At 33.6% G+C, this 15,388-nt stretch overlaps 1 protein-coding gene across 1 annotated transcript; it reads left to right on the top strand.

Moving 5' to 3' along the window:
- Positions 1-5,183: 5,183 nt before the first annotated feature.
- Positions 5,184-9,180, top strand: LOC115709279 (enolase). Its single transcript, XM_030637343.2, has 17 exons — positions 5,184-5,423; positions 5,702-5,765; positions 6,021-6,085; positions 6,184-6,231; positions 6,477-6,563; positions 6,651-6,731; positions 6,919-7,020; positions 7,107-7,187; positions 7,272-7,346; positions 7,457-7,519; positions 7,645-7,722; positions 7,950-8,144; positions 8,228-8,278; positions 8,381-8,469; positions 8,563-8,614; positions 8,712-8,768; positions 8,874-9,180. Exons 1-17 carry the CDS (start codon positions 5,358-5,360, stop codon positions 8,952-8,954), a joined length of 1,335 nt encoding a protein of 444 aa, XP_030493203.1. The 5' UTR covers positions 5,184-5,357; the 3' UTR covers positions 8,955-9,180.
- Positions 9,181-15,388: the final 6,208 nt, after the last annotated feature.

The following is a 15,388-nucleotide window of genomic DNA, read 5'->3' as shown; positions in this document are numbered from 1 at the left end:
ATGTTATGATTTTACATTATTATATTTATTGTTGGTCCCATTTTCAGAAAATAGGCATGAAAGTTATAATTTTTCAATTCCGGAGATTTTATTAAATTCTAAGTGTATTTTATATGTCATATGTGAAATTTATAATTTTTATGATTTTTGCTCGGTAATAATAAAAAATACGACGGATGGCCATTAGAGTCACGTGGTTTAACTTAGAACCTTTGATCTAGTGGGACAATTATAAGGTTGATATTTGAAATATCGAGATTAGGCGGGGTTATAGTTTTGGACTATTTTACTTCTAGACCTTTAAGTTGTTTAAGTGTGAAGTAAGGGACAAAATTAGACTTTTGCCATTTGGTGGAGTTTTGTCCTTTAGTAAATTTTGTGGATTAATTCCACTTATTCTGAATTGTTTAGTGAGAGTAAACAAAATATTTAAGGATTTATTTTTATTTTATCTATGCTAAGAAAAAAATAAGAAGTTATCTCATAACCTCATCCTTATCTCTTCCTCGACTTTAGAAGAACCAAGAGAACCAGCCTCTTTTCTCATCAATTTCCAGTGATTTTCATCAATAATTGAAGGGAAATTGAAAGCCAAGACCTAAGTTAAGGTCCTAATACTCTTCTTCTTGAGTTTTTTAGGTTTTCCTTAAGTTCAAGCATGCATGAGTATTGAATTAGGCTATATACAAATAGGGTTTTATCTTGGGTTGATTGATGGGGTTATTTGATGTTGTTTAAAGCATGTTTAAGCTATATTTAGTGGTTGATTCTTGAGTTAAGCAAGTTTGAGTTAAAGAACTCAAACTTGGCTCAACAATGGTAGTTTTTAAATTTTTGCATATTTTGAGGTTATATTGCTTGATATTGGTCTATTATGATATTATTAGATGATCTGGAGTTTAGTACAAAGTTTTGGATTATTTTGAGTCGATTTGGAGACTCTTTATCTTTCTACAGTGAAAAATGGCAAACTGTTTCTACAAAAACAGTCGACCGTTTTTACTAGTGCAGAACCAGAAAAACGACTCACCATTTTTCAAGAAGTTTTCTCGTAGTATCGCTTTTCTCGTGTTTCTACAATAATTAGGGATTTGCCTTACTTTTTATCGATAGAAAAATTTCTAGTTTTGAGTTTAGGTCCCCAGAAAGGTTTAGCATGTTGTTTACCCGATTTATGTGATCGTGACATAGGACCTCTGTCCAACACGTGATTTTCCGTTCAGGTCGACCAACACACTTGAATTTGGAAACAAGGTAAGACTAGCATAGAATATGTATATGTGTGTGTATGTATGTAAATTACATGTTGTGTGTGTGATTCATATACTACCAATACTAGTACGATAACAATATTGAGTGTATTGGTACAGTATGTAATGTTCAAAGGGTACGATCCGATGTTACCAATACTAGTACACTTAAGTAAGTAGTGCATGTGGTACAACACTCAGTAGTACTTGATTTAACACAACACAATCTAGTGAAAAGACTATAGAGGTACCAATTGACTCCTTTGATAATTCTAAAGTTTTGAAAATTGGTTCTAAATTAACTTTGTAGCAACAAGAAAGTTTGGTGATTTCTCAAACAAAACCCGAATGTCTTCCCGTGGAAACATTCAGACATGGTCGGAATTTTGCCTAAGGTTATGTGTAATCGTTTGAACATAGACCCTGATGTGCGAGGAGTACAACAAAAGCACCGCAAATTGGATCCCGTGAGGTACCAGAGCACTCTTCAGAAAAATCATATCTATAAAAGATACACTAATTATAAACAATCATATGAACTCATAGAAAATTATCTATTAAAATGGAAGCTCATTACCTGCAATTTGCCATGGAGTTTGCTTAGAAAGACGCCTTTTAATCTTTACTTTCTGTTTCTCAAAAGGCTCCTTGTATACTGATTCTCGCTAAAGTCTGGCGTCTGCTCAAATTAGTTTGTGTTCTTGCAAGATGCCAATCTCGATCCCTAACTAGAAGATTGCTCAAAACTTCTGTAATTTTCACGCGATTCTGAGCCAACTCGGATCGAGCTGGTCTACCTGTGCGCATAAATAGAGGTCAACATTCATAAGGTAAAAGAAAGCAAAAACACTAAGTATAAAACTATGCGATGTACGAGAAAAATGATTAAAGTCTATCCTAACTCCAAGCAATGAAAATGCATAAAACCACTTCAATTTTTAATCTCATTGACAAGATAAGCTCACGATTCGAAGGTTGGAGAGCTAGACTGCTTTCCTAGGCAGTAAGAACGACTTTGATCAAGAGTGTTCTGGCTTCGATATCGATTTATACTATGTCAGTTTTTTTGCTCTCGCGTAAGATCACTAACAAGATTGATTGTATCCTTCAAAAATTATAGTAGATGGGACATACTAAGGAAGGAAGATTTCTCGCTCTTAAGGCTTAGGACTCTCTTTGTAAGCCGAAATCGTGTGGCGAATTAGGCTTTAGAAGAACAGAGGATATTAATTTCTGTTTGATTGCTAAGCTGGGTTAGTTGATGGCTTCTGAAAATTTAACTCTTTGGAAGACTTTGTTGGTGGAGAAATATTGTAGACATTCAAACTTTCTCTCTTCAAATCTCCCTTCGTCGGCCTCTTCGATGGCAAGAGGGATTTAGGCCACTAGGGACTTTATTGCAGAGAAATGATTTGAATTATTGGAAGGAAGTCCAAGGTTAGCATTTGGAATCATAATTGGATGGGTAGAGATGGCGTTGAATGTAACGGGTGCCATCAATCCGATGTCCAAAGAGAACATTTCTATGGGGGATCTTATGACGGAGTCGGGGGCTGGTTGGAACAAATAGTTGATTTCATTCTGTTTAGACCAGAATTTGCTAGCATGATTAATGGCATCAAGACCAATTTGCTCTAGAGTAATGACTCACTTTGCTGGAAATCTGCCCCTACAAGGGAGTTCACGCTCAAACGGGCGTATTGGGATCTTAATGCGGCTCGTTTTAGTGTTAGAGATGATACGTTCTGTCACATTTGGAAGGCTAAGATACATGACAGGTTCAAGCTCTTCCTATGGAAGCTCTGTCAGGATGCATTGCCTTTTGGTTTCAAGCTGCAGTCAATTATTGGCACAAGTCCTGGGCAGTGTGTGCTGTGTGGTGATATCGCCAGTGATGATGTGGCCACTTCGTAGCCAACATCTATGTCACTAGGTACCTCTAGTTTTCTACTAAATGGAATATTCATATTAACAATTTCAACCTTGGCAATGGGAGAGATGTTGTTTCTTGGCTTCTTAACCCTCCTTTTATGCAACATTCGATGTGGAAAGAAAAAGATGAGTTTTTTCTTTATGGTGCAGTTTTGTACTATAAATTGTGGATTGTTAGGAATGAAATTTTCCACAACAGTGTTCCGTTGGTGTTGTCCGTGTTTCGTGATGCCGTGGAGAATAGCTTCCAAGAACACTGTACATTGTTGGGGTTTGGCAATGTTAACAGTGAGAATTATGGTGGTACGAAAGTGGTTCGTTGGGGTCTACCTAGACCAGGCCGTGTGAAATGCTTTGTGGACTATGCTTCGTCGATCGACGATGGTGCGGTGGCGGCTGTCATCTTTGACGAAGCTGGTTTCGCCAAGTGCTTTGGGGCGGTGAAAGTTTAAGGTCACTCCGTTCTGCAAGGAGAATTGGAGGCTCTGAAATTTGGGATTTGTTTGGCTTTGGATGTTAACGTTGCAAAAGTTGATTTTTACTCCAATAGTTTGCAGCTGGTGTAAGCTCTGGTGGAGGGTCAACCGCCGCATTGGAACCTCCATTTTTCTTTTTCCATCCTGGTTTGTTCTCTCGATAGTAGTAGATTTTCCGTTCTGCAAGGAGAATTGGAGGCTTTGAAATTTGGGATTCGTTTGGCTTTGGATGTTAAAGTTGCAAAAGTTGATTTTTACTCCAATAGTTTGCAGCTGGTGTAAGCTCTAGTGGAGGGTCAATCGCCGCATTGGAACCTCCATTTTTCTTTTTCCATCCTGCTTTGTTCTCTCGATAGTAGTAGATTTTCTGTTAGTTGTAATGGTTTGTCTCACACTTGTAATAGTTTGTTTTGTTTTTGGGAGGTGAGTCCCCATGTGCTCACCAAACTTTTTATTTTAGCTTAATGATTTAAATATTTAGCAAAAAAAAAAATATATATATATAAATATAAAAAAAATTAAAAAATACAATATACAATGTAATTTTTTTTTTAATTTTTAAATGTAGGCTCATTTTTTTTTTCAAAGGGAGATTTTTTTTGTTTGTTTGAAATGGTAATAAAGGTTATTATTTTTTATTTATTGAAAAAGCAATAAAGGGTAGATTTGAAGTGGCCATAGGTGGGTGTGTGTTGGAAGTCTTAGGTTCGAGTCCAAATAAAACATGGTTGCAATATATAAACGCTTAAATAAAAAAAAAATTGAACATTAGTTTTTTTTTTCTACTTCTTTAAACAATGATTTTTTTTAGGTTTGAAATGTCTTTATAAACTATGAATTTGAACGTAGTTTTCATCTCAAACGAAGAAAAATGCATAGAAGAAGCCTAGAGGCTGTTTGGCTTTATAGTTTAAAAACTGTTTTCTATTTTTTAAAACTGAAAACAGTTTTTAAAAACTATTAGGAATCGTTTGGCAAAAATTTTTCAAAACTGTTTTTTAAAAATTGAGTTTTAAAAAACTAGAAAACAGAAAACATCAAAATGTTGTTTTCAATTTTCAAAAATAATTTTTTTTTGTCTAACATATTGTATTTTATATTTTGCTAACATACTCGGATCCTAGACCCGAAACCATACCCGAGTCTAGACCCAGATGGGTTAATGTCATGGTATGGTGCTAAAATATTGATTTTTTTTCGTAAGAAAAAAATCTAAAAACAGTTTTTAAAAATTTGTGCCAAACACTATTAAATTTTTAAAATGACAAAAAACTGTTTTCTATTCACACTTTTAAAAACATAATTTTAAAAACTGAAAACTGAAAAACACAATCAAACAAGCTCCTATAGTTTTAATATATTTGTGTGTAACATAGCTTTAAAATTGAAAAAGCAAATATCTTAAAAAAAAAAAAAAAAAAAAAGGTAATAATCAGTAAAACCATCAAAATGACCGCCCACTGGTTGTTACTACTAGCGCAAGACACGAGTCAATATAAGAAAAGTAAAATGTACTTTATGTGAGATTAACGGCTGCGATTAGCGATAAACCTAAAAATTAATCGTACGGCCAAAATTAAACTAAGTTCTCTACAAATAGTTCACTCTCGGAACTAACGCTACTCACAGTCACACCTTTTTCTCACAACAACTCTCGATCTAAATTCATTTTCTCTTCTTCAACCTCAATCCTCTTCTAATGGCTACCATTCAAGCTGTTAAGGCAAGGCAGATCTTCGACAGCCGTGGCAACCCTACCGTCGAGGTACATATCTTAATCTTTTTCACTCTTTTCCTGTTCTAGGTCACTTTTTGGATTCGGTTTTCTCAAATTATGGTTTCGTAACTCCCAGATCCAATTGCGATTGCAAAATCGCTTCTTTTCTAATCGTTTATTGAGAATTTTACTGCTCCGATTGCTAGGAACAGTATATACCTACGTTTTTTATCTGTAGATTTTATGTAAAGTATGTATTTTTTTTTGCTTTTTTTTGTTTGTAAGATGAAGTGTTTGATTATATTGATGGGTTTTCGTTATGGCAGGTCGATATCAAATTGTCTGATGGTCACTTGGCTAGAGCCGCTGTTCCAAGTGGTGCATCTACTGGTATGATACTTGATTAGCTGAATCGCTAATTTTAACGCTTTTGATCTGTTTGATTATAAAATTGTTTTGAATTCTAAGTTCACTCAAATCATATGTATCTTAGTGTACCTTAATGTATTGAATGCTTTGGATTTAAATGAAACTTAAAAATATAAAATTTGTGTAAAACTAGTTTTAAGGGCTTTTTTGTTCAGATAGGCATATCTTAGAACTGTGTTTGAGATATTTTGTGTTTTTCCTATTTGATTTTACTAGGAGTCTACGAGGCCCTTGAGCTAAGGGATGGAGGATCAGACTACCTTGGAAAAGGTGTGCTTAAGGTAAGGATCGGTCTCATAGTTTTACTGTCGCACTTGATTGATCTGTTTGATAGGGTTGTTTATATGTGTTTAATCTAATCGTTTCTCTGGACATGTAGGCTGTTGAGAATGTGAACGCTATCATCGGCCCTGCTTTGATTGGAAAGGTTAGTTCAATTTGCTTCAAACCCTCATCTTTACATTTAAGTCGTTGAAAATTTAGTGTTTTGAAAAGTTTTTATTTCACTAAACAATATCTCTATACCACAGCTTTGAATAAAAGTTCAGGACAATATTTATTTCAACGATAGTCTTTATTCACCAACACAATTTAGTGAATAATTGATATTCTGTAATATCTTCTGAAAATCATTCCTGCAAATTTATTGAAATTGGTTTTTGCTCTTTTTAGGACCCAACCAAGCAGACTGAGATTGACAACTTCATGGTTCAACAACTTGATGGAACTGTAAACGAGTGGGGTTGGTGCAAACAAAAGGTAGAACAATCTTCACTAGTTTAAAAGTCAAAAGTTATATGCTTATTTTTGTAATTTGCATTAAAAATGTTATTTGCGTCTTTTCAGCTTGGTGCAAATGCCATATTGGCTGTGTCTCTTGCACTCTGCAAAGCAGGTGCCCATGTTGCGAAAACCCCCCTGTACCAGGTATACTATGGTGAACTTTAAAATCTAATGATTATGCTGTTTTCAATAAGGTCTCTCATCTTGATTTCGTAGGAAGTCAAGGAGATGAGCAATGAAGTTCAGACAAGTATATTTTGATTTATGATAAATGCATTTATTTTTTATCACTAAATCTGATATCTTTATTACCTCTTATTGTTGAACGCAGCACATTGCAAACCTTGCTGGAAACAAGAACTTGGTTTTGCCTGTTCCTGCTTTCAATGTCATCAACGGTGGATCACATGCCGGAAACAAACTTGCAATGCAGGCATGCCTTTTGACTGATTTTCATAGAATTCATTTTTGTCATGAATGGTTCTTTAGTTAAAGTATCTGATTTTTATGTTCTTGCAGGAGTTCATGATTCTTCCTGTTGGAGCTTCCTCATTTAAGGAGGCCATGAAGATGGGAGTTGAAGTATATCACAATTTGAAGGTAAATTTTATATTTTGTATTTTTAAGGACTTGTACTTTTGTCTATAATTGTTACTTACCAACTTCTGTTTTCCCCTTTTGTAGTCTGTAATTAAAAAGAAATACGGTCAAGATGCAACTAATGTTGGTGATGAAGGTGGCTTTGCACCTAACATTCAAGTGAGATTCTTAGAATTGCATATGCACTTAATTCCTGAAAGTATTCCTCAAATTATTTCGCTTCTCTTTTACCAGCTTACTAATGTCCCCTTTTTTTCTGGTTGATTTAGGAAAACAAAGAAGGTCTTGAATTGCTCAAGACTGCCATTGCTAAGGCTGGATACACTGGCAAAGTTAGTTTCATTTCCAGTAATACTATATAAAGAAGATCATAATGATTTTCTTATCTATATTGACTTCAAAATCACAAGATATTTATTCAGCGTAACTGATTAAGAATATGGTTTCTCTCTTGTAGGTTGTTATTGGAATGGATGTTGCTGCCTCAGAGTTTTATGGATCAGATAAAACCTACGACTTGAATTTTAAGGAGGAGGTGAGTAACATGTCACTGTAAATGTGTTGTAGTTTGTTTTAAACAACCTCTGTTTAGTTAAAAATGACAACCTCACATGAAGCAAAAGTTCATTTTATTTTCAAGATTGTGAACTCCTAAGTCGATCACTTCATGGAGTGGTTTGACTGATTAATTAGTTACCTTTATTCCTATTGAATATTTTGTTACAGAAGTTTTTGATTTACCTTCATCTTTCTTTTCTTCAGAACAACAATGGCTCCGAGAAGATCTCAGGAGATGCTCTCAAAGATCTCTACAAGTCTTTCGTAAGTGAGTACCCTATTGTTTCCATTGAGGATCCATTTGACCAAGATGACTGGGAGCACTATGCCAAGATGACCGCTGAATGTGGTGAACAAGTACAAATTGTAGGAGATGATCTTCTTGTCACCAACCCAAAGGTTTGCATTTGTTACCTTTTATTATATTTCAGTTCTTTTTGAAAATAAAAAATCTAACAGTTTTGTGCTTCTTATTCTTTCAGAGGGTTGAGAAGGCAATCAAGGAAAAGTCTTGCAATGCTCTTCTTCTCAAGGTACTCACTAAATTTTGTTTAGTCATCCTTGAGATGTGTCGATTCGAGTTCTGTTGAAGTGGTATAATTTTAAGTGAATAACCCTGTTGTGATTTGTTTCAGGTTAACCAAATTGGGTCTGTAACAGAGAGCATTGAAGCTGTAAGAATGTCTAAGAAAGCTGGTTGGGGTGTTATGGCAAGCCACCGCAGGTTAGAACATCGAACCCTGACAAGCAGCCTTGCTGATAGAAACTCTTTTCATTTCTTGATCATTAATTAAATTATTGCATTACTTGCTTGCAGTGGAGAGACTGAGGACACCTTCATTGCTGATCTCTCCGTGGGTTTGGCAACGGTAACCATCTAACGAAATGCTGTGTTTGAATGAATTAAAACCTTTTTCCAGTCTTCAATTGGCTATCTAACTACTTTTCTGAAATCTATTTCTGTAGGGTCAAATCAAGACCGGAGCTCCCTGTAGGTCGGAGCGTCTTGCCAAGTACAACCAGGTTTGATCTTCTAAACCTTGTAAACTGTATCTTTCTCATATGTTCAATTTGTTTGTCTATTCTTCACTGTTTTTTCACATCTTCCTTTTGATTTAATTCTTGTAGCTCTTGCGAATTGAGGAGGAGCTCGGTTCAAAAGCTGTGTATGCTGGAGCTAAGTTCCGCGTCCCAGTTGAGCCCTACTAAATTATGAAGCGTTGATATCTTTTGCGGGATCCTAAAGCAATGGAAGTTGACTTTCCAGTGATTATGTAGAACGGTTTAGCCTTCTGATTTGATGATACTCGGATACTTGTTTTTTTTCTTGCAATAATGCTCAGAAAAGTTTTGTTTTGAGAGCTTTGAACAATGTTCAACTGATATTTATGCGGATGCTATCAGTTATTGAGTTGCATTTTGATTATTACAGTTACTGAGCTGTTTAAATCCATTTCACCATGCCATAACCTTTTGTTTTTTTTACGATCTTTAATTTGAGTTTGTATTTCTACAGTTCTTAACTATCATTTTGAGGGTATAAAAATGAATTATAATTTTGAGGGTATTAAAATGATTCCAAATGGTGTAGAATGTGATTAACGCATATAACTATCTCATCATCTTTTCGAACAAAGTTAGAACTTATCTGGCCTCTAAGGTTAGAAAAATCTTGTAGTGGTTTTATTTATTTATTTATTTTTCTTTTGTAAAATAAAAGTAAATGAAGGTAAATTTAGAAAAATATTGTTTTTATAAAATAAATAAAAAACAGAATAATTAAAAATAACAGTGGAACAACTAAAAAATAACAATGAAAATTTTTTAATACAGTACACAGTATAAAATTTACACATTATTTATAAAAAAAATTATGCCTCTCACTGTCTCACAGGATAAAAGTAAATTATCCCGTAAATGAATGAGCTAGACAAAAATTTAGTGAATAAATAATAAAATTGCAAGCTAAAATTTCACCATCCAATGTTTTACTTTTAATTTATTTGCCTAAAAATTTTACCATTATCGATGCAATGACATCTTTCATTAAAATTTCAAGTAACATTTTGATTTCTTAAAATACTAAAACATATTCTTGGTAAGATTGTTACTTGGATTAGGTGTGCCAATATTTTTCTTTTTTTTTTTTTTTTTGTAGAAATTTAGGAGTGTTCGTGGTGAAGGTGGTGCAGTTTTTGATTATTTTTTCAAATTAACCCACACATGCGGTTTTTCTAATTTTCCCAACTACACCTGCACCGCAAAAATAAAAAACCGCATAAATTGCACCGCAAAAAATGGTGCGGTGCGGTTTTTGCAGTTTAAATTATCACTAAATACAACAAAGCTTGAGAAACACTTGTCAAAAATACATAAGACTTGAAAATAAATATGAAAAAAAAATTAAGTTTAAACAATACAATAATTAGTGGGGTTTGAGTTAGACATTCACATATTGGACCTAAATAAATATAAAAATTGGTATTTTTATAATGTGCGGTGCGGTGCGGTTTGAACTGCATATTAACAATTCAAAACCGCAAACTGCACCGAACTGCGCAGTTTAGGAAAAATTCAAACCGCGACTGCACCACAAAAAATTTCAAACCGCATTTTTTTTTTTAGTGTGGTGCGGTGCGAGCGGTTTGAGCAGTTTGATGAACACCCCTAGAAATTACTGTTGGAATTTTATGCCCTAAATAAAACCTATTTTAATGTAATCTTATTTGTTATAAATAGAAGATTATAAGTCATTTATGTTTACGTGTAGTTTTCATGTTTATGGTGAAATATACAATTTCTGTTAAAATTAGAACATATAGTCATTTACAATTACAGTGATGTCAATACGGTGGAAGGTAATTGTGATTATATGCTTTAAAAGATAATGTCCTATGATTCATCAGTGCACTGGATTTACACTGATGTGATAGTCAGCGATAAAACTTACTTAAACCTTAGATAAGTGTTATGTTCTTCCCAGAACATTGGCAAAATATGTTAGTATCAGATGAATGGAGTATACATTGGACTGAGACTGATATTGATCTTGATAAAGATATTATAATCTTATCGTTGTATATTTCTAAGTCAATATCACTGGTTGATCTTAGATCAAAAGATCTTAATCCTGACATGGTTAGGTTCGATTTCAAGAGTGTTATTTGTGTTCTTAGAGTTGTTAGTTAAAGCCTACTATTTGGTTCGAGTCACACGTACATCTTGGGAACATGATAGTACAATTGAGTGGGATTGCTAATCATAGATATGGAATCTATAGCTTCTATCTGGATATAGAAGTGAAATGATGATTTCCTTCGAGCTAGCTTAATAGAGATAAATGGAAGAGCTCTTGTTTCAGTAATTATATTAGTTTACTGATCATTTATAGGAAGCTAAGTGTTTTAAGGATAAAACATATTGAGGGGTGAAACGGTAAATTTATCCCTACTCGGTGTAAATCATCTATAGAGGATCTTTGATTATTGGGATTAGAACGATGGTTAAATTTCATAGCGTATCTATATCGTGGAACATATAGAGCGTTCTATATAATTGAGAGTGCAATTCTAAATCTATAGTGTGTTGGAAATTATTTTACCAGGATCTTAGATCTATTCACAAGTATGTTGATTAACACCCTAAATATGAACTTTCTAAAACGATGAAATAAACACATATAAACTTTAGGAAACCTTACATTGGGTGCAGCGGAATTAAATGACTCCTTCCGTTCAGATCTCTAACCCTTGTATCCTTTCTGTCGCAGAGTATTATCAAGATCTGAACCTGGATCTCTTTCTCTGAATCTTTGATGCTGAAACTCCTTTTGCTGAAAATCTTTCTTCACGATCTTCCTCACTATGATTGAGGTATTGCTTGTTGTGTGTGGGCACTACTCTAATCACTAAGGGGTTTCGAAATATTAAGGAAGAAGAGAGAGAGAGAGAGTGGCGGCCAAGGTAGAGAGAGAGGCTTAGGTTTTTCTGAATGAAAAGTGTAATTTTCCTGAAGCCTTCACTATCTATTTATAGCATTCCACTAGGGTTATGTTTAAATTATTTGGCATTAAAATAATGAAAATATCAGAGGATAATACCTAAAAAAGTGGCCGGCCATGGCTGATTGGATTTGGGCCTCACTTTTTGCAATTTTGCAGTTTTATCACTTTTGTATCTGATTTTCTCAAAAACGCCAATTTTCTAATTCAACCATTTAAATGTCAATTTTAACTATTTAATAACTATAAATAATTATTAAATAATATTGTCATTTATCATATTTATTAATTGAACCATACAAAGTATCATAATTAACGAATATGCCCCTTTAACTCTTTCTTTACAATTTCGCCCTTACTTAGTGAAAATTTCACAAATAGACATAGTCTAATTTGAGAATTATAATTGATTAATCAAAACCAATTACATGAGTCTTACAAGCAATATTATCTCAACTAGTGGGGGGACCATGGGTCTATATAACCGAGCTTCCAATAAGTAGATCAAGAATTTATTACTAAAATTCACTAACTTATTAATTCTTCGTTGAATCCACGCATAGAACTTAGAATTGCACTCTCAGTATATAGAATGCTCTATATGTTCCACCATATAGACACATCATTAGTTATCCATTGTTATAATCCTAATTTGATCAATGATCCTCTATATAAATGACCTACACTGTAAAGGGATTAGATTACCGTTACACCCTACTATGTATTTTATCCTTAAAACACTTGACCCCGTATAAATGATATTTTAGCTTATGTGAAATGAGTACTCCACCATTTATTTTCGTTTGGTCAAGCTCGAAGGAGATCATCCTTTGCTTACTATTCGCCAGATAGAAGCTATAGATTCCATGTTTATGTTAGCGCTCCCACTCAATTGCACTACCGTGTTCCCAAAATGTACGTATCACCCTGACCTAAAAGTATGCTTAACTAACAAATCAAAGAACACGAATAGCCTTTCAAGATTGAACCTAATCATAACAGGATTAAGAACATTTGATCTAGGATCAACTAGGCGATATTGACTTGAATAGATTTTACGGTAATTTTAATAAATCTAAGTCAAAGTTCAATATCGGTCCCTTCCGATGCATACTCCATGCATCCCACATGAGCCAATGTTCTGGAAAGAACATAGCATTTCTCCAAATGCAAGTAAACTCTTGTTGTAGATTATCATATCAGTAAAATTCTGTGTCTGATAAATCTAGGAAACTTTATTCACATAGTCATGTTTACTTTCCAAAGTGTTGACAACACAATAAACAGGATCAAGTATGTGAAAAGGGTTTCTGATGAATTTATAAATCAAATAGACAAGCAATTGATAAGGTGAACCAAAACATACACAAATGAATGAAAAATACTTATGTTTCTTTATTGATGTTGAATAAAATAGATTATATTGAAATGAAGTTTTATTTAGGGCATAAAACCCAACATAGTGGTGCAAGGAGGAATTAATAAGTTAGAAAATTTACTTGGTAAATTTTAGATCTACTAATTGGAAGCTCGGTTATATAGGCCCATGATCCCCATACTAGTTGAGACAATACTGCTTGTAAGACTCGGTTAATTGGTTTTAATTAATCAATTATAATTCTAAAATTAGACTATAACTTATTTATGAATTTTCACTAAGCTAGGGCTTAACTGTGAAGAAAAAATGTTTTAAGGTTTATTTGTTAATTAAGAGACTTTATTAAGTCTAATTAATAAATAAATTAAATGATAATTTTATTTGATAGTTAATTTTTATTATTAAATAAATAGTTTTGACATTTAAATGGTTAAATTAGAAAATATGGCATTTGTGAAAGAAAATAATAAATAGTTGGGTAAAATAGTAAAATTTCAATTTAGTGGGGCCCAATATGTGGCCAACCACTTAAGGTATTTTTTTGCCCAATTTTTATCAATTTTTTAATGCTATATAATTTAAATCTAACCCTAAGTGAAATAGTATAAAAGGAATAAGTGTTGGGAATATTTGACCATGGTCTAGATTTACTAACAAGTATGTTGATTAACATCCTAAATATGAATATCTCTAAAAATAATAAAATTAAACACATAAGAGTTTAGGAAAACCTTACATTGGTTGCAACAGAATATATTGACTTCTTCCGCTCAGATCTTTATGTTGGAAATATTTTACCATGATCTAGATTTACTACCATGTATGTTTCATTAACATCCTAATATGAATTCTAAAACAATGAAATAAACACATATAAAGTTTAGGAAACCTTACATTGGGTGCAGTGGAATATAATGACTTCTTCCTTTCTGTAGCAGAACATAATCAAGATCTGAACCTGGATCTCTTTCTCTCCTTCTTGTTGGTTGGATTCTTCACAATCTTCCACACTAAGAACTTGGAATCGCACTCTCAGTCATATAGAACGCTCTATATGTTCCACGATATAGATACGCTATTAGTTATCCATTGTTATAATCCTAATTTGATCAATGACCCTCTAATAGATGATCTACATTGAATAGGAACTAAATTACCGTTACACCTTCAATGTATTTTATCCTTAAAACACTTAGCTCCGTATAAATGATATTTCAGCGAAGTGAAATGAGATCTCCACCATTTATCTCTGTTTAGCCAAGCTCGAAGGATATCATCGTTTCACTTCTAAATTCCTATAGAAGTTATAGACTCCATATCTATGTTAGCGCTCCCACTCACTTATACTATCATGTTCCCAAAATGTACGTATCACCCTGACTGTTCAAAAGTAGGCTTAACTAACAAATCAAAAAACACGTATAATACTCTTGAGATCGAACCTAACCATATCAGGATTAAGATCATTTGATCTAGGATCAACATGTGATATTGAATTGAATAGATATTACGGTAAATTTTAACATATCTAATCAAAGTTCAATATCTGTCACTTTCGATGTATACTCCATACATCCGATACTGGTAAACTTTGCCAATGCCCTGGAAAAGACATAACACTTATCCAAGGTGTAAGAATACCTATCGCTGATTATCATGCTAGTCTAAATCCAGTGAACTGACAAATCAGGGAATAAAATTTCGAACATATAATTAAGATTATATTCCACTGTGCTGACAACACTATAATCATTAACAATTTCATATGTTCTGGACTTAAATAGAATTCATACATTATATGCATATAATCATGAAATAAATCATGTGAACCATGCAACATAAAATGTTATTTCCGATCTTTATTAACTAGTAAATCTGATTATATTGAAATGAGTTTTATTTAGGGCACAAAACCCAACACTCTAACCCTTGTTCCTTTCTGTCGTAGAGTATTATCAAGATCTGAGCCTGGATCTCTTTCTCTCCTTCGGGTTTGGTTACCACCGTCTTACTCACTATGATTGAGTACTTGACTTGCTATATGTGGGCATGGCACTCTTTCACTCAAGATTTCGAATGGTGAAGAACAATAAAGGAGGTGCAAAATCACTAAGGAAGGAACTCTCTCATCTACTAGTTGTCTGACATAGAAAATTAGGTTTAATTTGTTTGAAGGCATCAAGTGTCAAGTGGATGAGATGAGAGCATCATGTTCCTTTTATAGTGTTTCAACTAGGGCTTAGGGCTGAATTATATGAATTAAAA

Source organism: Cannabis sativa, chromosome 3, assembly GCF_029168945.1.
Source record: "Cannabis sativa cultivar Pink pepper isolate KNU-18-1 chromosome 3, ASM2916894v1, whole genome shotgun sequence".
In the NCBI taxonomy this organism is placed as follows: domain Eukaryota; kingdom Viridiplantae; phylum Streptophyta; class Magnoliopsida; order Rosales; family Cannabaceae; genus Cannabis; species Cannabis sativa.
The sequence above is the reverse complement of the archived record's forward strand: the minus strand, read 5'-3'. Positions and strand labels throughout refer to the sequence as shown.

Coding starts and splice junctions, on each gene's coding strand:
- LOC115709279 (XM_030637343.2), top strand. CDS start 5,358: ATGGCTACCATTCAAGCTGTTAAGGCAAGGCAGATCTTCGACAGCCGT. Junction 5,424..5,701: donor GTGGCAACCCTACCGTCGAG/GTACATATCTTA, acceptor TCGTTATGGCAG/GTCGATATCAAATTGTCTGA. Junction 8,145..8,227: donor TTCTTGTCACCAACCCAAAG/GTTTGCATTTGT, acceptor TTATTCTTTCAG/AGGGTTGAGAAGGCAATCAA.